The sequence below is a fragment of the Sapajus apella genome, unplaced genomic scaffold (genome assembly GCF_009761245.1).
Source record: "Sapajus apella isolate SASKATOON/1434 unplaced genomic scaffold, GSC_monkey_1.0 scaffold62, whole genome shotgun sequence".
NCBI lineage: Eukaryota > Metazoa > Chordata > Mammalia > Primates > Cebidae > Sapajus > Sapajus apella.
Window position 1 is genome coordinate 11,268,036 of NW_022437002.1, and position 21,523 is coordinate 11,289,558.

The 21,523-nt window shown below is 39.5% G+C and overlaps 1 protein-coding gene across 32 annotated transcripts in view; it reads left to right on the plus strand.

The window, feature by feature from the left end:
• MACF1 (microtubule actin crosslinking factor 1) overlaps positions 1-21,523 on the plus strand; it is a 410,941-nt gene that overhangs the window by 212,590 nt on the left and 176,828 nt on the right. For 24 of the 32 annotated variants that reach the window (XM_032247548.1, XM_032247549.1, XM_032247550.1 and 21 more), the window contains 12 exons: positions 2,898-3,026; positions 3,752-3,829; positions 4,428-4,589; positions 6,510-6,614; positions 7,218-7,313; positions 8,326-8,451; positions 10,254-10,259; positions 11,211-11,363; positions 13,471-13,625; positions 18,160-18,286; positions 18,835-19,018; positions 19,394-19,563. In XM_032247548.1, the coding sequence (XP_032103439.1) occupies positions 2,898-3,026; positions 3,752-3,829; positions 4,428-4,589; positions 6,510-6,614; positions 7,218-7,313; positions 8,326-8,451; positions 10,254-10,259; positions 11,211-11,363; positions 13,471-13,625; positions 18,160-18,286; positions 18,835-19,018; positions 19,394-19,563 (1,491 nt within the window). The remainder of the gene's footprint in view (positions 1-2,897; positions 3,027-3,751; positions 3,830-4,427; positions 4,590-6,509; positions 6,615-7,217; positions 7,314-8,325; positions 8,452-10,253; positions 10,260-11,210; positions 11,364-13,470; positions 13,626-18,159; positions 18,287-18,834; positions 19,019-19,393; positions 19,564-21,523) is intronic. The other 8 variants (XM_032247560.1, XM_032247559.1, XM_032247552.1 and 5 more) reach the window with 1 other exon arrangement.

The following is a 21,523-nucleotide window of genomic DNA, read 5'->3' on the forward strand; positions in this document are numbered from 1 at the left end:
GATACATGAGATATTTTGATATAGTCATGTAATGCATAATAATCACATCATGGAAAATGGGGTATCCATCATCTCAAGAAATGTATCCTTTGTGTTATAAACAATCCAGTCATATTCTTTTAGTTATTTAAAAATGTATAGGCTGGGCTCGGTAGCTCACACCTATAATCCTAGCACTTTGGGAGGCCGAGGAGGGCAGATTGTGTGAGTCCAGGAGTTCAAGACCAGTCTGGACAGCATGTCAAACCCCATCTCTACGGAAAATTAACTAGGAATGGTGGCGCACACCTGTGGTCCCTGCTACTTGGGAAGCTGAGTTGGAGGGATCACTTGAACCTGGGAGGCAGAGGTTGCAGTGAGCCAAGATTGCACTGCTACATTCCAGCCTGGGCAGCAGAGCAGTACCCCACCTCAAAAAAAAATGTACAACTAAGTTATTTTGACTATAGTCATCCTGTTTTTCCATCAGATGCTAGGTATTATTCATTCTTCAACTATTTTTTGGTACTCATTAATCATCCCCACCTCCCTCTGACCCCGTACTACTCTTCCGAGCCTGTTTTGATTTATACATCTCACAACTAAGTGAGAACATGTGATATTTGTCTTTCTGTGCCTAGCATATTTCACTTAACATAATAACCTCTAGTTCAATCCATATTATTGCAAATGACAGGTTCTCATTCTTTTTGTGTGGCTGAATAGTACTCCATTGTGTTTAAGTACCACATTTTCTTTTTCCATTCATCTGTGATGGACACTTAGGTTGCTTCCAAATTCTGGCGGTTGTGAATAGTGGTACAACAAATATGGGAATGCAGATATCTCCAATACACTGATTTTCTTTCTTTTGGGTATATACCCAGCAGTTGGATTGCTGGATCATATGGTAGCTCCATTTTTAGTGATTTGAGGAACCTCCAAACTGTTCTCCATAGTGGTTGTCCTAATTTACATTCCCACCATGTACAAGGCTTCCATTTTCTCCATATCCTCGCCAGCATTTGTATATTGCCTGTCTTTTGGATGAAAGCCATTTTAACTGGGGTGAGATGATACTGCATTGTAGTTTTGATCTGCATTTCTCTGATGATCAGTGATGTTGAACACCTTTTCATATGCCTGTTTGCCATTTGTATGTCCTCTTTTGAGAAATGTCTATTCAAATATTTTGCTCATTTTTAATTGGATTATTAGATTTTTTCCAGTAAACTTATTTGAGTTCCTTATATATTCCAGTCATTAATCCCTTGTCAGATGAGTAGTTTTTAAATATTTTCTCCCATTCTGTGGGTTGTCTTTTTTTTTTTTTTTGAGACAGAGTCTTGATCTGTCACCCAGGCTGGAATGTAATAGCGTGATCTCAGCTCATTGCAATCTTTGAGTTCTAAGTGATTCTTGTGCCTCAGCCTCCCAAGAAGCTGGGATTACAGGTGCCTGCCACCATGCCCAGCTAATTTTGTATTTTTAGTAAAGACAGAGTTTCACCATGTTAACTAGGCTGGTCTTGAACTCCTCACCTCAAGTGATCCACCCACCTTAGCCTCCCAAAATGCTGGGATTACAGGCGTGAGCCACTGCGTGCAGCCTGTCTCTTTGTTTTGTTACTTCCATGTGCAGAAGCTTTTTAACTTGATATAATCCCATTTGTCCATTTTAGCTTTGGTTGCCTGTGTTTGTGTGGTGTTGCTCAGGAAATTCTTTTTCAGTTCAGTGTCCTAGAGAGTATTTCCAGTGTTTTCTTGTAGTAGTTTCATAGTTTAAGGTGTTAGGTTTGTCCTTAGTCCATTTTGATTTGATTTTTATATATGGTGAGGGGCAGAGGTCAAGTTTCATTCTTCTACATGTGGATATCCAGTTTTTCCAGCACCATTTATTGAAGAGACTGTCCTTACCCCAGTGTATGTTCGTGGCACCTTTGTTGAAAATGCGTTCATTGTAGGTGTATGGATTTGTTTCTGCATTCTCTATTCTGTTCCTTTGGTCTATGTGTCAGTTTCTAGGCTAGTAACATGCTGTTTTGGTTACTATAGCTCTGTAGTATAATTTGAAGTCAGGTAATGTGATTCCTCCAGTTTTGTTCTTTTTGCTCAGGATAGCTTTGGCTATTTGGGTCTTTTGTGGTTCCATATAAATTTTAGAATTGTTTTTTCTATTTCTGTGAAGAATGTCTTGTATTTTTATAGGGTAAATATGTGTGGTTTTTTTTTTGTTTTGTTTTTTTGTTTTTTTTTAATTCTCTCATTGACAGAGGAGTTTCTTCGTTTTTTGTTGTTGTTTGTAACTCTTAAGTTTAAGCAAGGCTGCTGTATTCCATAGTTCCAAGGGACACTACTTACATGTGTTCTTTGATAATGGTTCAAATTTGATATTGTCCTTACCTTTCTAACCATTTTGTTTTATATTAAATTCTTTCTATTCCCACATAATATATTCCCCATGTAAGAATAAATAAAAATATCCCAAAACAAGCTGTTTTAAAATTATCTTCCACTGGCCATAGTTGATGCCATGACTAAAGCTAAATATTTTCAGATACTTCTTTCTTATATCAGTTATGATTGTGAAATGAAGACTCCATAAAGAGAAATGCCCAAACTAAAGTTAAGCATTTTGAGCTGTGGAGTTCCCTTCCCTTTCTGGTTGATTACTCTGGGAATGTATACTAATAATGCAGCAGCAAAAGGCTGCTCTGTTGTATAATTGGTGGGCTCTGCTTTCCTGCTCCTTAGGGGCAATGCTGGCATAATTTTTTTGTAAGAGCTGTAGACTGAAGGAGATGGCTTAGGTGTTCTTTTGCTTAGTCCTCTACCCCTCACCTCCTTGTTCAAACATTGATTCTGACCATTTTCCTACCAAGCGGTAAATTATGTCATATATTTTTTTTTCTTTTTCAGTTGAAACTGGAGCGAGCAGAGTGGGGCAATGACCTGCCTAGTGTGGAGTTGCAGCTAGAAACGCAGCAGCACATCCATACCAGTGTAGAAGAGCTGGGCTCAAGTGTCAAGGAGGCCAGGTTGTATGAGGTGCGTAGCCCTCAGAATCCACATTACAAGAGGGATGTGGGTGGAACAGATGAAAGGATAGTACACACAATAAAACTGTAGCGAAGGAGGAGGGTGCTCTGGAAAAGAATAATGATGATGAAGAGTAGTTTATGACAAATTCCCTTTTCACATGAAGTGTTTCTGTTAATCTTTGAAATAAACTTGTGAGAAAAGCATTTTTATTAACCCCTTTTTACTAAAAAGAAAAGTAATACTGGAAGCTAAGGTCAAAATTAGTAAGTAGCGGATGCAGCATCCAAACTCAGGCCCTCTTCCTATAAATTCATGCACTTTTTACTTTCCCATCTGCCTGCAGTTGAGAGCTGGTATAGAGAAACTATTCACGCGATCTCCCTTCTCCTTCAGTCACTGTTCTATCTCATTTTATATTTCAACTCTCTCCTTCAATAAAGCAATTGAATGGGAATCATCAGGCAATGGTTTTGCTTAGAAGCCTCCCAGAATTGCTGGAAACACAGGATAGTGAGGTCTGTTGTTTGTAATTACGCTACTCAACTGTTGCCCACTTAGTGCTGCTCCAAGCTATAAAATCTGACTCAGAAATTTGTTGTCTCAGCTTCTGTTTTCTTAGAGCAACCAATCCATATCTTTGTGCAGACATAATATTTACATAGTTGCAACCATAACACATAGTTTACTTATTCTTTCTCTAGTATATTTTTATTTTATTCTTTTTTATTCAGGGAAAGATGTCCCAAAATTTCCGTACCAGCTATGCTGAAACTCTTGGAAAGCTAGAGACACAGTATTGTAAATTGAAGGTGAGTTTCTGCCAATTCTCTTACGTTCTGCTCATACAGAGTCTGGTTCCCTCCAATCAAATCTCTTCCCTAATTCAGAAATCTCCTGGTTTGGCCCTGTTTTGGTTTTCTGCTTATTAGATTATGTCATTTACTATGCACTTATTCATATGTATTATAACATTTTCTTAATGGGTCAGAAACCACTGTTCTTGAAAGTTTGAAATAAATAGAACCTATCCTAGTTATTGTGCTTCACCAAACCTGTGGCTATATGTGCTTTGAGACACCAAAACTAAAAGTTTGAGATTGGTAGAGGGGACTTTACCTCTGATCTGTTGTTTTTCTTCCCTGTCTATCAAGATTGTCCAGAGTAGGACAGCCCAGGATCATTCTTTAGCCAGGGAGCACCACAAAGGCCTTATGAATTCTGTCTTCCACTTAGGATTGATTAGAGTTCTGGGAGAAACTTGTACAAAACTTGAATCCATGGGGAAAAAAATCCAGAGATTAAAAGCAAATTCATTTCCTGGGTAATTCTCTCCTTTGATGTCAAATATGCTATCTTCTACAGATACAAAGGCTGGCAGTCTAACCTCATAATTCTTGCTTTGTCTAGGAAACTTCTAGCTTCCGGATGAGGCATCTTCAGAGCCTGCATAAATTTGTTTCCAGAGCTACAGCTGAGTTGATCTGGTTGAATGAGAAGGAGGAGGAGGAACTAGCATATGACTGGAGTGACAACAATCCCAATATCTCAGCCAAGAGAAATTACTTCTCTGTGAGTCTAGCACAGCAGCAGGCCTGTTGTATTTACTGAACAGCAGCAGCAGGAGACAGGCTAATCTGCTGAAAGCTTGAGTGGCTGGAGTAGCACTCTGCTAGCTAGAAATAGGGGCCCTACTCAATGCATCCATGCATGTGAGAAGTATAAGTGGAGAGAGGGACAGTAGAGCCCTAGAATTAATTTATCTAGAATGCATTTAGAATGGCAGTGTTGGCTGGGTGCGGTGGCTCACACTTGTACTCCCAGCACTTTAGAAGGCTGAGGCAGGCAGATCACGAGGTCAGGAGATCAAGACCATCCTTGCCAACATAGTGAAACTCCATCTCTACTACAAATTCAAAAATTAGCCAGGCGTGGTGACAGACGCCTGTAGTCCTAGCTAATTGGGAGGCTGAGGCAGGAGAATTGCTTGAACCCAGGAGGTGGAGGTTACAGTGAGCCGAGATCACGCCACTGCATTCCAGCCTGGATGACAGAGCAGGACTCCATCTCAAAAAAAAAAAAAGGCAGTGTCTTGGGTGAATAGAGCATCAGCCTGTAAATTGAGTCATTTCAGAAGCAATACAGCTTTGTGGTTAACATTATAGACTTTGGAGTGAGGCAGATCTAAATTCAAATTCTTATTCTTCCACTAACTAGCTGTATAACCTTGGGAAGTCATTTAATCTCTCTGGACCTCCATAAAGTAAGATAATAGCACCGCTTCAAAGCTACCCTCAGCCCTAATAGCACTTATTCCCAAAGGGTTGTATAAAAGATTAAGATTTAATAAGCTAATCTAGACAAAGCATTTAGTATAGTATTTTTTAATTGGGATATACTCTGGGCTTTCCACAAATTTCTGAATTCTCCTTAATTCATGTATTAACTTTTTTGTTTCAGTCTCTTCATTTGTAAAATGAGAAGAGAAATTTAACATTGGACAATAAGACACTGCTTTTTTTTTTTTTTTTTTTTTTCTAGAGCACCTGTTTGTAAAAGGACACCATTTTTCATTCTTTTCAATGAAAGATGTAGACAAGTTAGGATTATTTTTTGCTACTTTTAGTATTTTCACACTCAAGATTTTTAAAGATTTTGTAAACTATGCAAACAGGGAGCTTTTTGTTTTTGTTTTTAACTAACATGCACTTTAGATTCTTTAATTCTATTGATTTAGGGTTCTTAAAAAATATGTCTCCAATCAGGAGAAAGGCATATAATTCTACTGAATTAAAGAAGAAAGAATGGATGTATGAGAACTGAAATTAGGCGATAACAGAGATATAAAGAAAGTGCTCTGAGGCTGGGCATGGTGGCGCATGCCTGTAATCCCAGCACTTTGGGAGGCTGAGGTGGGAGGATCACAAGGTCAGGGGTTCAAGATCAGCCTGACCAACATGGTGAAACTCTGTCTCTATAAAATTAAAAAAAAAAAGAAAGTGTTTTGAAAGCATAGTAAGGATTGGTACCCAGCTTCACAGAAGAGCTGGCATTTAAATTGGGTCCTGCAGTTAATAGAATTTAGAGTCAGAGGAGAGCATTGTGGGTTGAGGGAATAGTCTGAGCAAAGCCAGCCAGTCATTGATACTCATGTCCTGGTGTGTCATGTACTGGTGTGGGTGCTGACCTGCAGGAACTGTCCATTCCAGCCAAGTTACCTCCTTTGTCTGGTCCAATGCCCATTCTGTGTTCCCCCATTTTACTCACGTCTGGCTGAGATCCCATGTCCTTTGTGAATAATTTTTCAATAATTCCAGTATTTGTGCCCTTCTCTGCGATCCTCTGGCATGCACTGCTTATACATCTCTTTTTGCCACCAATTCTGTATTGTAGGTTCCTTTAAAGTAGGGCAGGGAACACAGCTTTTATTTATGCTATCTGCTACCCCCAGCCAGTAGCACTTATTCTTTAAATTTTGAATTCAATTTTTAGGAGTTGACAATGGAACTGGAGGAGAAACAGGATGTGTTTCGTTCTCTACAAGATACAGCAGAACTGCTTTCACTTGAGAACCACCCAGCCAAGCAGACAGTGGAGGTATGTGACTTGAGAATGTGTGAAAGTCAGATGCTGACAGGTTGTCGTTATAAAACTATTCAAATTAGAGACTTTGTTCCACTGAAAGACCTGGAAGAAGTGTCAGGATCATTTGTCTTGAGTTTTCTCTCTTTTCATTCCTGACTTCTCCTATATCCTTCAAAAGTCTGCAAACATTTTTGATAGTCTAAGGAGACTACTAAGAGAAACAGTAGAAGGAATATTGACTCCCAACGGTAGGAGGAAAAGTTCCTTGGGACCATATTTCTTCAAATAACTGTCCAGACAGATCCTGCCTCTTACTGGTTTTGTGCCTTTGCCAAAAGAAGATAAACAGCAGAAGAATTCAGGAGGGATTTATTTATGCCTGGGTTTTGCTGCTTAGATCATTTACTTACAACTGAGTATGGAAGAGGCCTTTTCTGTGTAACCCCCTCTAACAAAACCATTTTGGATTAAAGGCACACCTCTTACTCATGAGAAGCATTGAGCAGATGCTAGCATTTCTATCATTTGCATAGTTATACTTGGAAAACAGTATTGCGCATATATATTGGGTCTGTTAAACGCATGCCCTTCTGTCTGTGTGCTTGTTTATTGCAGGCTTACAGTGCTGCTGTCCAGTCTCAGTTGCAGTGGATGAAGCAGCTGTGCCTATGTGTTGAGCAGCATGTGAAAGAAAATACTGCTTATTTTCAGGTATGACGGGTTTCAGTGTTTGTGTGTGTGTACACATTTATGTCGAAGGTGAGGTTACAAACACATCTGCATTAGTTAGTCAGCTTTTGCTGTATAAACCACCACCCTAAAATTTAGTTGCTTAAAACAGTAGTCATTTAGGTAGCTCATGATTCTGTACGTTAGCAGTTTGGGCAGGGCTCAGCTGAGTGGTTCATCTTATCTTGCCTGTCTTACTCATGGCTGCAGACAGGTTGGGGCTAGTTGGTCCCGAATGGCATCACTCGTATGTCTGAGAGTTGGCTAGGTACTGGAGCACCAAGTCTCTAGCATCCAGCAGCCTTCTTCACAAAGTGACTGTGTTCCATAAGCAGCAAGAGAGAGCAAGTCCTAGAGCACAAGCCCTTTTTTTCTGCTTCTGTCACATTTATTAATGTGTCTTTGGTCACACCAGACGCGTGGCTATGCCTAGCTCAAGGTGAGGAGAAATAGACTCCACCTCTTGATGGGAGGAGCTGTAAAATATTATGACCTTTTTTTTTTCTTTTTTCAATCTGTCAGAACATGAAAGAATGTGCGGCTTATTTTCAGTTGAGGTGGGAGGAGAAAATAAGCTGTTTTCTTTGTTTTTGCCCTGAATTAAATAATCTCCCTGATTATTTCATAGTATGAATTGAAACAGTCAATGAAACATTTCGCTCACTCAGCCTTAGGTTTTTCATGAAACACAACCCACAGCCAAATGCTGTCCCTAGCCAGAAGTCAAGAGGAAAGAGCAGTGATTTCTGAGGGAGTGAAATAGGCTAACTTTTCTATAGGGTAGGGTTTGAGGTAGTCAACACTAATATTTTACTGCATGGCTTTTCAAACCCTTCAGTTTTTGTTTCAGTGGTCCTTGTAATGAACTGTCACTAATCCAGTAGGGTGTAATCAGCTTTGCTAAGCTCTGCACAGTAAAATTGTTCTTTCTTAGTTAACATTCCGGTGTTCTGACGTTTTGAGCAGAAGGCATCCTCCCTTTGTGTTCCCATAGTTCTTCAGTGATGCACGAGAGCTGGAATCATTCTTGAGGAACCTCCAAGATTCCATTAAACGAAAATATTCCTGTGACCACAACACCAGTTTATCCCGCCTTGAAGACCTGCTCCAGGACTCCATGGTGGGTGTTGCCTCAGTGGGGATGATTACTTCTGAGAAAGAGAGTAAACCGTATCAGCTGCTGCTGTTTATATCCTTGAAAGCTCCAGGGCAATGGGTCATTGTTATAATAAAGTTTGACTTACATTCAAATAGAGTTTAATCAATGTTGTTCTGTCTCTTTCCTTTTTTTCCTTTTCTTTCCTTAAAGAAGTTGCTAATAAGTTTTCTTTGGGTATGTTATTGAAGTAAAGGCCTAGTCTTCTCCTCTGAGCCACTTTGAGCTCATCATACTTTCTTTGCATTTTTCCTATTTTAATGTAAAAGATAGAGCCAAGGATGAGGTGTTGAGCATGAAAAAAGGGGTTGAAGGGGATTAGTTGCTATCAAATTCTTTTTTACTATCTTATGCAAAAAAAGAATTAAAAAAAGCAAAAAAAGAAATACGCCTTAGTCAAATTTTCCTCCTTGGTAGTTTTCTTTTAGATGATAATTAAAATTGATTTTAATTCAAGCAGACATTAAAATCTTATTTAGATGTGATATAATATTTGTGCAGTTATTTATGTAGCAATATTAAGTTTTAAAAAATAGTTTACAGGCTGGGTACAGCGGCTCATGCCTGTAATCCCAGCCCTTTGGGAGGCCAAGGCAGTTGGATCACAAGATCAGGAGATCGAGACCATCCTGGCTTAAACAGTGAAACCCTGTCTCCAATAAAAATATAAAAAATTAGCCAGGTGTGGTGGCACACGCCTGTAGTCCCAGCTACTTGGGAGGCTGAGGCTGGAGAATTGCTTGAACCCAGGAGGCAGAACCCGAGATGACGCTGCTGCACTCCAGCCTGGGCGACAGAGCAAGACTATGTCTCAAAAAAAAAAAAAAGAGTTTTACATTCAGTATTTAGTTAAAATCAATTTTATATTCATTTTCTCAGTGAGTTATTCCTTCAGGAGTGCTGATAATTAAATTAGCAGAAAGACTACTTATATTTATTGAATGTATATTATATAGAGTTGGTAAGACAAGGCTCAAGCTACATCTCAAATTAAGATAGAAATGTCTATGCAATAGGGAACTTCCTTTGAGAGAAGCAAGGGGAATCTCGAATTTCAGTAGAAAAGTCTAAATAAGAGAACTAGAATAACCCAAAACAGTTCACTTTTTTAGTGGGTAAGATTTGGGCATTTGTGAATGTAAAGTTTTTTTTTTTTTTTTTTTTAAACACACTTTCAGGCACTGTAAACCTATGAGTGGTTTTACATTCACCTGGGCAAATAGTCCGTTAATTTAATTAATTTGAAATGAAGGATGAAAGCCTGACTTTTCGGATGTTGTCTCTAAAATGTCTCTCTTGGAGGTACTACAAGTATGAAGGAGGAATATAATCCTTGGCTGTTATCTCCTCCCTCCCACAGAGTACCTTCTGTCATAGGGTAACTCCTCTGCAATGGTTGTCATATCTTCTCTTCTCGAGGGTCGCTGCTCTGTTCCCTCCTCTCCAGGTCAGGGGCATCGGGTTGGCGCTGTCATCGGGGCATGGAGTCACCTGGGTCTGCTCCTCAGCTTGTCCGTCAGGTTCGGGAGCATCTGTCCTGGCTTCTGGTTCTTTTCAGAACTTTTACCATGCTGAGCACTTTCTCTTGAGCTTGAGCTGTTTGTCTGTGGGTTAGACAGAAATTGACATCTTTATTGCAAGGAAACTGAAGTGGGTAGACCAGCTCTCAAGTATGGAAATGTGGCTGTCTCCCTGATATATTCCATTCCTCTTTCTTAACTAATAAGTTAAAGTTGTATTTCTTCCAATCATGCTCCCGGGGACAGGCACAGGTAGTTTATTTAAGCATTTCTTTTTCTTTACTTGCATAGTCTTAGTTCTTTAATGGCATTTCCTAACATTATTAACTCTTTACTCTCATCACATCTACATCCATCCTAAGAAAGCCCTCTTCTGGAGAGAATTTTATACCTCAAAATGGTCTTGAAACATCTGGGTTAATGGATAAAGTTTATCTATTACTCTTTAATGGAATTGGTAGTAGATTGCTACCAATTTTGTTAACAAGAAGTTTATTCATTTTTAAGATTATTGGATTTGCAGAGATTTGAGAGTTTCAATTTTGCATGATACTTCTTTCTAACCAATCAAATTTATATGAATATAGCACAGCATATACTAAGAGGTAAACCCTAAATCATTTGTCATGATACCTTCACCAACAGCATTGTTGGTTGAAGAGCTAAGATCTTTCTCTAGAAAACTTGACTCAATTTAGGAAAATAAAATATTTGGAGTAGACCTTGAGATTCAATTATTTTTTAAAAATTTAAGGAAATATAACTAGCTTATCCTTAGCAGAAAGGGAAGAACTGGTTTCTACCAGTGAGAAATTGGCTAATAATAATATACTTATTATTGATTTTAACTTTTGTGTTCTCTGAATCATATTTAGGTAAATTTTTTATTAGCTATATAGCTGTATTTGGAAGCTAGAAGTATTTGTTTTTATTTTGGTTTTTGCATGTGGCTTTATGGTTCATCGAAAGTGGCACAGGGAGAAAGCTGTAAAGTTCGAGTGCAAAAGCACTTGGTAGAAGATAGAATCATTCTCTCCTTTTTTGTTTATCCTTGTCTAAGTCTTTAAGATGCCTCCACCAACCATCCCTACTTAACTGAGAGATGACATTCTCTAAGGGAGTGGAGTATTCAGTTTTCTTTGTTGACTCAGTCACCCTGAATAGCTACATTTATGTCATTTTGTTTTTCTTCTCATTTTGTAGGATGAAAAGGAACAGCTTATACAGTCCAAGAGTTCTGTTGCCAGTCTTGTTGGGAGATCAAAAACCATTGTGCAGCTAAAACCACGCAGTCCAGACCATGTGTTAAAGAACACCATTTCTGTTAAGGCCATCTGTGACTATCGGCAGATCGAGGTGAGGAGGTGGAAAGAGTACCACTGGGCTGCAGAGGGAAGGGTTATGATGATAAGGAAAGATAAAATTTTCGAGTTTTAAGAATTAGAATTTAGCCAGGCATGGTGGCTCACGCCGGTAATCCCAGCACTGTGGGAGGCTGAGGCAGGTGGATCACAAGGTTAGGAGTTCAAGACCAGCCTGGCCAACATGGTGAAACCCCATTTCTACTGAAAATACAAAAAAAAGTTAGCCAGGCGTGGTGGCAGACACCTGTAATGCCAGCTACTTGGGAGGCTGAGGCAGGAGACTTGCTTGAACCCAGGAGGCAGAGGTTGCAAAATAAATAAATAAATAAAAAACTAAAAGCTTCAACCCTATAATCTTGACCTGCTCCCTTGGCATCATTATCTACTCAGTTGCCTAAGTGCTGACAGAGATAGTACTTTGTAGCACCTGGAGATTCTAGCACCTTGACTCCCCCACCCCTCTTATCCTCCACAGCTGGTAAGACCATCAAGTTTGTACTAATTTGTAAATAGCTCTGCTACTACCACCCTAAGAGCATAAGAGGCTGGGTGTGATGGCTCATGCCTATAATCCCAGCATTTTGGGCAAGGAGCATGGATCACTTGAGCTCAGGAGTTCAAGGCCAGCTTGGGCAACATGGTGAACCCACGTCTCTACAAAAATTAGCCAGGTGCAGTGGCGTGCAGCTATAGTCCCAGCTACTCGGGAGGTTGAGCCAGCAAAATCACTTGACCCCAGGAGGTGGAAGTTGCAGTGAGCCAAGATCACACCATTCACTCTCTAGCCTGGGTGACAGGAGTGAAACCCTGTTAAAAAAAAAAAAAAGGCCTAAGTTTCTTTCACTTGAATTATTGTATCAGCCTCCTCATTTAGTGCACAAAGGATCCTACCACCAGCATGTTTTTTTTGTTGTTGTTGTTGTTGTTTTTTCATTTAAATAACAATCCTCTGCTTAAGTCATTAATTACTCATTGCTCTTGAGAAAAAGCCTAAACTCCTTAATGTGGCTTTAAAATCCTGAGTAATCTGTCTTTACCTCTCTAGCCATGACTGGGTCATATCCTTTACATTATTCCCTGGTAAATTGCATTTGTCACACAGTTTTATAACTACATATATCACCAGAACATGTGAAAATACCACGTTTGTCTGCTTACCACAGTACTTTTAATTAATTAATTAATTTGTGACAGGGTCTCACTCTGTGGCCCAGGCTGGAGTGCAGTGGCACTATCATGGCTCACTGCAGCCTTGACCTCCCTGGACTCAGGTGATGCTCCCACCTCAGCCTCCCGAGTAGCTGGGACTACAGGCATGCACTACTATACCTGCCTAATTTTTGTATTTTTTGTAGAGATGAGGTTTTGCTATGTGGCTTAGGCTGGTCTCGAACTCCTGGGCTCAAGTGGCCTGCCTGCCTTAGCCTTCTGAAGTCCTGGGCTTATAGGTGTGAGCTGCTGTGCCTGGCCAATTCTACTGTTTGAATCTCCAGTGTCCTAGCACATAGTAAACTAGCACTCAAGAAATATGTGTTATACAAAAGAATGAATTTATTAAAAAATGGAAAAAATTAAAATTAAAAAATGGGACTGTACTTTTGTGTGTCTTGATATTTCTGCTTATAAGTTAGGGATAATACTCTTGATCACTTGTCTCTCCAGAGAAAGACTTGATAATTCCAAAATGCTTAAACATTTTCAGGGGTTTGGGTGGGTTGATAGGAAGGGAGGAAAATCATAAAAGCAATGTTTTGATTATTCATATTCCGTTAATTTTTACTCTGGCAGATTTCTGTGCTGAGTTTGCTCTTGAGTCTTTGTAGTCTCTTTATAAGTTTCATATACTGAGTTACTTGGCATGTAACAGGCGTTTAATACACATTTGTTTCCTTGATTTATTTGGCATCACAATTTTTTCTGTGTTGTATGTTTATACCTATTATCTTTTGGCAAAATCAGAAGCCCTCAATAAGTGATGGCAGATCTTTTCTTAAGTAGATTTTTTTCTTAAGGATTTGATAGCCTTGGAATGAGGCACCAGGTTAATGATGGGTTGTTGGTTTACCCATTAGCAATAACTGGTAAATTTATCTCTTCAGATTACTATTTGCAAGAATGATGAATGTGTGCTAGAAGATAATTCTCAGCGGACCAAATGGAAAGTGATCAGCCCCACAGGGAATGAGGCAATGGTGCCATCAGTCTGCTTCCTCATTCCCCCACCCAATAAGGATGCCATTGAGATGGCCAGCAGGTAACTTGGCCCAGCTGCCACTGGTACAGCCACCTCTGCTGTTGGCCTCAGTGAACTGATGGAGGGATAAGTGTGCCTTTGTGATCTTCTTGAACACAGTTGTAAAGTTCCTCCTGGGAGAGACGTCTCATTGGAGATATCAAGTCTCCTACTGCCAGCCACATAGTAGATCTTCAATAAATACTTTTGTTCAGCTAGAGTATATTCAGTGAACTCTTATAGATAGTTTACTCTCCCAAGATTGATTTTTTTTACCAGCCTGGCCAACATGGTAAAACTCTCTCTACTAAAAAAAAAAAAAAATTAGCTGGGCATAATGGCATGTACCTATAATCCCAGCTACTCAGGAGGCTGAGGCAGGAGAATTGCTTGAACCTGGGAGGCAGAGGTTGCAGTGAGCCGAGCTCAGATCATGCCACTGCACTCCAGCCTCGGTGACAGAGGGAGACTCCATTTCCAAAAAAAAGAAAATTGATTTTTTTTTTAATGGCAGCTTATTTTTTTTAATTTTTATTAAAGTAATATATAGGCTGGGCACCATGGCTCTTGCTTGTGATTCCAGCACTTTGAGAGTCTGAGGCTATTGGATTACTTGAGGTCAGGAGTTCAAGACCAGCCTGAGTAACATGTTGAAACTCCATCTCTACTAAAAGTACAAAAAATTAGCTTTGCCTGGTGTTGCACAACCGTGGTCCCAGCTACTGTGAAGGCTGAGGTAGAAGAATTGCTTGAACCCAGGGGTGGAGGTTGCAGTGAGATGAGATCACGGCACTGTACTCCAGCCTAGGCAACAAGAGTGAGACTCTGTCTCCCCCACCCCCCCCCCCCAAAAAAAAATACACACACACACATATTTTAGAAAGTTGAGTTATACTACAAAGTTTATTATAATAAAAATTAGCTATCACCTCTCTTGTCCCAAAGTTCCACTTTGCAGAGTCAACTGTTTTCAGCTGTTTTAGTAGATTTTGCTGGGTTATCAATCTGCATTTCCAAATGTAATTTTTTCCTGCTATTTCCTTGTTTGTTTTCAACTTCAGAAATTATCTATTTACTTTTTACTGTAGGAAATTAGCATTTAGCTTTCTATATATACATGCATGCATATACTTCTTTCATCTTTCAAATGTAGTTATGTCACAGTTTGTGTTTAAGCTGATATTTTTTGTTTTATTAGTACATGCATTGTTTAAAGCTGAACCACATTGTACTCTAGGGGACTATTGTGGGGTGACTGTGCCTTACCTCTCTGAACTCGTCCTCTGCCACTCTCCTTGCTTGTACTTAGCTGCAGTCACTCTGGTCTTTTCTCTGTTTCTCAAACACAGACAGCATATTCTTGCCTCAGGGCCTTTCCACTTCTGCTTGCTTCTGATATTTACACGATTCACTCCCTCACTTCATTCAGTTTCTCTTAGAATCCTCACGGACCACCATACCCACTCACTGCATGCCACTCTGTGTCTTCTTTACTCATTTAGTTTTCCTCAGAACTCTTAATATTGCCTAACAGATTATGTATTTGTTTATCCTCTTCTGTTAGAGATTTTTGTCCATTTTATTTGCTGCTGTATCTTTAGCACCTAGAACCATTCCTAGCAGCACATAGTAGGTATTCAATAAATGATTGTTGAAAGTATGAAAGAGTAGGTGAGTGAAGATATTTATGAATAAATTATTTACTTTTTGTTTGTTTGTTTGTTTGAGATGGAGTCTCCCTCTCTCTCCCAGGCTGGAGTGCAGATGTGCAACCTGGGGTCACTGCTACCTCTGCCTCCCAAATTCAAGTGATTCTCCTGCCTCGGCCTCCCGAGTAGCTGGGATTACAGGCATGCACCACCACGCCTGGCTAATTTTGTATTTTTAGTAGAGATGGTTTCTCCATGTTGGTCAGGCTGATTTCGAACTCCTGACCTCAAGTGATTCACCTGCATCAGCCTCCCAAAGTGCTGGGATTACAGGAGTGAGCCACCAGGCCCGGCCTTACTTACTTTTTTATATCATTTTTGTTTCCTTGGAGTGGGTAATTGTTTTTTTCTTTAGTTTGCTTGGTTGTCCCCAAACTCTCCTACATTACTGTAAAAGGCTTCCCAATATGGCCAAACACCACAGGGAATTTTCATTTTTCTTTTGGAAACATTTGAACCATTCTATCTTTTTTATTTTTTAAGTCTGGACCAGTTCTGTAGGCCTGATTCAGTACTGTGCCTGTGTTATTACACTCTGTGGAGTCACTTCACCTCTCTTCTATGCTGGACCCACTAATTCCTAGATTCCAAGTCTTATTTATTAGTGTATTCCCTGGTTTGGTGGATTACACTCTCCAGTGCCCTAAAGACTGAGTAGGAGTTAAATTTTTTGACACCTCTTATCTCTGAAAATGTCTGTCATCTTCCTTCTCTAACTGGCAAGATAGATAATTTTTTTTTGTAAATTATTATTATTATTTTTGTGATGAAGTCTCACTGTGTTGCCTAAGCTGGAGTGGCGTGCACAATTGTAGCACACCCTAACTCTGTCTCCCAACCTTAGGTGATCCAACCACGCCAGCCTCCCAAAGTACTGAGATTACAGGCATGAGCCACTGCCCCCAGCTAATTTTTGTATTTTTAGTAGAAAAGGGTTTCACCATGTTGGCCAGACTGGTCTCAAACTTCTGACCTCAGGTAGTCTGCCCACATCAACCTTCCAAAATGCTGGGATTACAGGGGTGAGCCACCATGCCCAGCCTGGCAATTGTTTGTACTCTGAACTTTGAAACCATTGCTCTATTGCTTTCTAGTTTTCATGATTTTTTGTTTAGATATATAGTGCCATTTTCATTCATTCTTTCTTTTTTTTTTTTAGGTTTACATATTAAAACTCACCTTTTGTCATGAGCAGTACTATTGGTTTTGACAAAGGCTTAGAATTGTTTGTCCTTCACCTCTGTCATAATATGAAACAGTTTGATACTTTTACCTTTTTGTAAGAAATGTTTATTTCTCTGGAAGTGTTTAAACGCTTCTCTTTGTCTCTAATCTTTGAAAGGGATGCTGTACCTTTGAGTCTTTTTGCATTTATTATGCTAATGAACACAAACTAGAAATCCATCTTTCAAGTCTGGGGAAGTTTTTTCTTGAATTATTTCTTTAATTATTTATTCTCCTTTTTTTTTTTTTTTTTTTTTTCCTTTCAGTTCTTGCTTTTAAGAACTCCCATTTGTTGAATCTTGAACCTCCTGAATTGATGTTCTAATGTTCTCTTATTTTCTAGTTTTTTGTTGGTTTGTTTGTTTTCTGTTTGTTTTGCATCTTTATATTTTTATTCTTCTTTGGGATTTCCTGCACTTTGAATTTCAACTCTACTGAAATTTTATTGAGGCTTTTGGAGAGAAGGAATATTAAACTTATGGATTTAATGCCTCTTATTTAACTGATGTCCTGGCTTCTAATTTTCCATCCTGTTCTTTATATCTTATATTTTTTTCTAAAATTGAAGAAATTCAAGGTAACATGGTAGGTGTATAAGAGAGCGTATGTTTGTGTATTTGTGTTTGTAAGACTTCTTGAAATCAAGATTGAATTAGACATGAGATGCTTGGGAAAAATATCTCAAACCCTTCATACTGCAGTTTTCTTTTATATATCAGGTGAATTTCTTAAGTTGCTATTAAGTTCTCAACATTTTAGCATTTTTGTAAATATTTGGAACACAGCAAATCAGTTCTTAATCATTGATACAATTATTTTTCAACAATTCTGAATGGGATGTTGTTTATACCTTTCTCTATTATTTGCTCTCTTTGGTTATTTCTTCTCTCTGACTTTTAGTCATCATATTATACGCAGGTAACATTTATGAGATTACTAAATATGTGCTAACATAATATGCATAATAGTATAGCAAATCCAAATTCAATATCTCAATTAATAAATGTAGTTTAGTCCAGGCATGGTGGCTCACACTTGTAATCCCAGCACTTTGGGAGGCTGAGGTGGTCAGGAGTTTGAGACCAGCCTGGCCAACATGGTGAAACCCCATCTCTACTAAAAATACAAAAAATTAGCCAGGCATGGTGGCGCAGGCCTGTAAGCCCAGCTACTCGGGAGGCTGAGGCAGGAGAATCGCTTCAACCCAGAAGGCAGAGGTTGCAGTGAGCCAAGATTACACCATTGCACTCCAGCCTGGGCAACAGGGTGAGACTCCGTCTCAAAAAAAAAAAATGTAGTTTAGTTTTTGTTGTTGTTGTTGTTGTTGTTTTAATAGAGATGAGGTCTCACTATGTCACCCAGGCTGGTCTTGAACTCCTGGGCTCAAGTAGTCCTCCCACCTTGGCCTTCAAAAGTTCTGGGATTATAGGAGTGAACCACCATGCCCAGCCTCAATTTATTTAGTTCTTAAAAATTCCTGGGACATTAGTATTTGTCTTGTTGTCTTTCTCTGCTCAGCATAGGCTCAGTTCTGCTAAGGCAATCACATTTTTCCTTAGAAGGTCTCTAATATGGAGTTCAATTCTTACAAAGGTAATAGTCAGGTTCTGTGTTATTTCTAGGGTCGAACAGTCTTATCAGAAGGTGATGGCCCTTTGGCACCAGCTACATGTTAACACCAAAAGCCTTATTTCTTGGAACTATCTTCGTAAAGACCTTGACCTTGTACAGACCTGGAACCTAGAAAAGGTAATTGTGAAAACTTTACCCCAGGCTTGCATTCTGTTGGCAAGATTTTTTTAAAAGGAGCTTTTTTCATTACTGTGAGACATTTTTCCACCCAAATGGAGTAAAGTGGACTCAGGTATACTATTTTAGAGTTAGAGACCTGAGGTTCTTACAAACTAGAAGTAGCAATTTGAATGGTAAAGGAAATTCCTAATTAGAATAAGTAACATCTTTGGTCTTCTTAGCAATGGGAGATGGTTGCAGGCTTTTTCTCACTCTGTAAGACAAGCATGTCTTTTGCATAAGAATATATAGTAAGTGAATACTTGTGAACAACTATTAAGAGTTATGTCCAGTGGGGCATGTTGGGTGCTTCTGGGATGCTGGTAATGTTCTGCTTCTTAACCTGAATGCTCATTAAATGGAGGAATTCAAATTATAAAAGTCAACATGTTTATAAATATGGTTTGTGCACTGTTTTGTATATGTGCTACTTCAGTAAAATGGAGGAAAAGAGAAAGTGTTATATTTTTATTCTGTTGCAATTTCTTCTGACTTTTTCTTTCTAGCTTCGATCCTCAGCACCAGGGGAGTGCCATCAGATTATGAAGAACCTTCAGGGCCATTTTGAAGACTTTCTGCAGGATAGTCGTGATTCTGTGCTGTTCTCAGTGGCTGATCGCTTGCGCTTGGAAGAGGAAGTGGAAGCTTGTAAAGCCCGCTTCCAGCACCTGATGAAGTCCATGGAGAATGGTGTGTGCACTGGGAAGAGGGAAAGAGAATAGTGGAATGAGAGCCTTGAAGGGGTTGCTATGAGACCCTTCATATAAATGAGAAGGGTCTTTTTCCATTGAGTTGCTAAGACCTTAAGATAGAGAAAAACTTGTAGATGAATTCCCAAAATCAGATCATGGAAGGAGAGGTCTGTTGATATTTCAGTTGTTCACATTTTCTTGTGGCTGTAACATGTTTAGACTCTCAAAGATTAGTATACAATATGTGAAATTTAGGATCAGGTAGGATCAGACAGAAGATTCCCTAATGAAGCCTTGTTTTTATCAGTAGGCTATCAGGTCTGCTTATCTCTGATGTCGAGCTTACTGGTCTTTTGCGTTTGTTCATTCACAGAGGATAAAGAGGAGACTGTGGCCAAGATGTATATTTCAGAGTTGAAAAATATCCGGCTACGCCTGGAGGAGTATGAACAGAGGGTAATCAAACGAATTCAGTCTCTAGCGAGCTCTAGGACTGACAAAGATGCCCGGCAGGACAATGCATTAAGGATTGCAGAGCAAGAGGTAAGCTCTAAGAGCAATGTGGGTGCTGATTGTGGAGTGAATGCTTTCAGAGTTAATTGGATGGCGAAAGAGTAAGGAACCTGGTCAGGCGTGGTAGCTCATGCCTCTAATCCCAGCATTTTGGGAGGCCAAGGCGGGTGGATCATTTGAGGTCACGAGTTTGAGAACAGCCTGTTCAACATGGTGAAACCCCATCTCTACTAAAACTACAAAAATTAGCTGGATGTGGTGGCGGGTGCCTATAATCCCAGCTACTCAGGAAGCTGAGGCCAGAGAATCGCTTCAACCTGGGAGGCGGAGGTTGAGGTGAGCTGAGATCATGCCATTGTAGTCCAGTCTGGGTGACAGAGTGAGACCCTGTGTCAAAACCAACCAACCAACCAACAGAAAAAGAGTATGGAACCTAAGAAATGAGGCAATAGACTCAACAGTCCTTCTCAGGACTTCCTCCCGGCAGTCTATAAATGTCTTTTACCTATGGAGAAGTGTGATTTCAGCTCCGTGTGTATTGCTGAATGTTGATTAGTTTCCCACAGAGTTGAGAAGGCAAACAGACTAGTAAATTGTTCTAAGCAGTGTATTTGAGCTATGTATTTTGAAACTGCTTAGTGGAGATGCCACTCTTGCTTCTATCCCTGTGCTACTTTCAATGACTTGGTTACCTTCTGTCACATAACCAATAAATAAAGGAATGACTCTTATTTCTATATAGGCTCTGATATATGCTCTCTCTGTGACTTTGAGCAAGTGAACTCTCATCTTTAGTTTACTTTCTTGTAAAATGGAAATGATAATGCACATTATAGGGTTATTTTGAAAATTAAATGGTAAAGTACATACAGTGAGCTTCCTGAAAAAGTAAAATACTATAAAAATGTAGGGTTGTGTTCTTGAAGTAAAAGCAGCAAATATTTATTGCTTTTTTAAGTCCCCTGAGGCATACAAAGAAAAGTAAGCCAAGGTCCTTGTTTTTTGGCTTACAATGTAGTAAAAGAAGAATAAAAGGTTGAAGTTAGAATTAGAGGCTTCAGTATAAGATATAAGAGATGTCGTAAATAGTAACTAGTGTATTTCAAGCAAAGATTGCTGTAGGAATTTAGAGTATTTATCATTACAGTGGTATGAGAGAACTCTATGAAGGCTATTAAATTTGATCTGGGAGCTTAAAGGGGATGGAAAGGAATGGCAAATGAAGAGGAGTGATTTTTCTAACTTTAGTTTTTCTCCCCAAACCTGAAGATAAGAGTGAGAGGGTAAGTATGATTTTTACTGGCGGAGAGGGAGTAGTGTGAGGCATATTATATAAGCCTGGAATTCTCATGTGGAAGCTTTTTACTTTTTTATAGGGTGATACAAAATCTACTTATCCTTGAAAAATAGAACACACTAAGAAATAAAAGTCAACTGGATGCTTGAAGCTGAGGTGGGAGAATTGTTTGAACCCAAGAGTTTGAGGCTTCAGTGAGCTATAACAGCGCCACTGCACTCCAGCCTGAGTGAAAGAGTGAGACCAAGAGTGAGACCGCATCTCAAGATACATATATACATACATACATCTAAAAATATCTTTTCCTTTTTTTTTTTTTTTTTTTTTTGAGACCAGAGTTTCACTCTTGTTGCCCAGGCTGGAGTGCAGTGGCACAATCTTGGCTCACCACAACCTCTGCCTCCTGGGTTCAAGTGATTCTCCTGCGTCAGCCTCCTCAGTAGCTGGGACTACAGGCATGCGCCACCACACCCAGCTTATTTTTGTATTTTTAGTAGAGATGGGTTTCACCATATTGGCCAGGCTGGTCTCGAACTCCTGACCTTGTGATCCACCTGCCTCAGCCTCCCAGAGTGCTGGGATTACAGGTGTGAGCCACCACGCCCAGCCCCTCTTCCTTTTTAAAACTTTATTTTGAAATAATTTCGGATAGAAAAGTTTTATTCTCTTATACCTTTCACCTAGAGCCCCCAC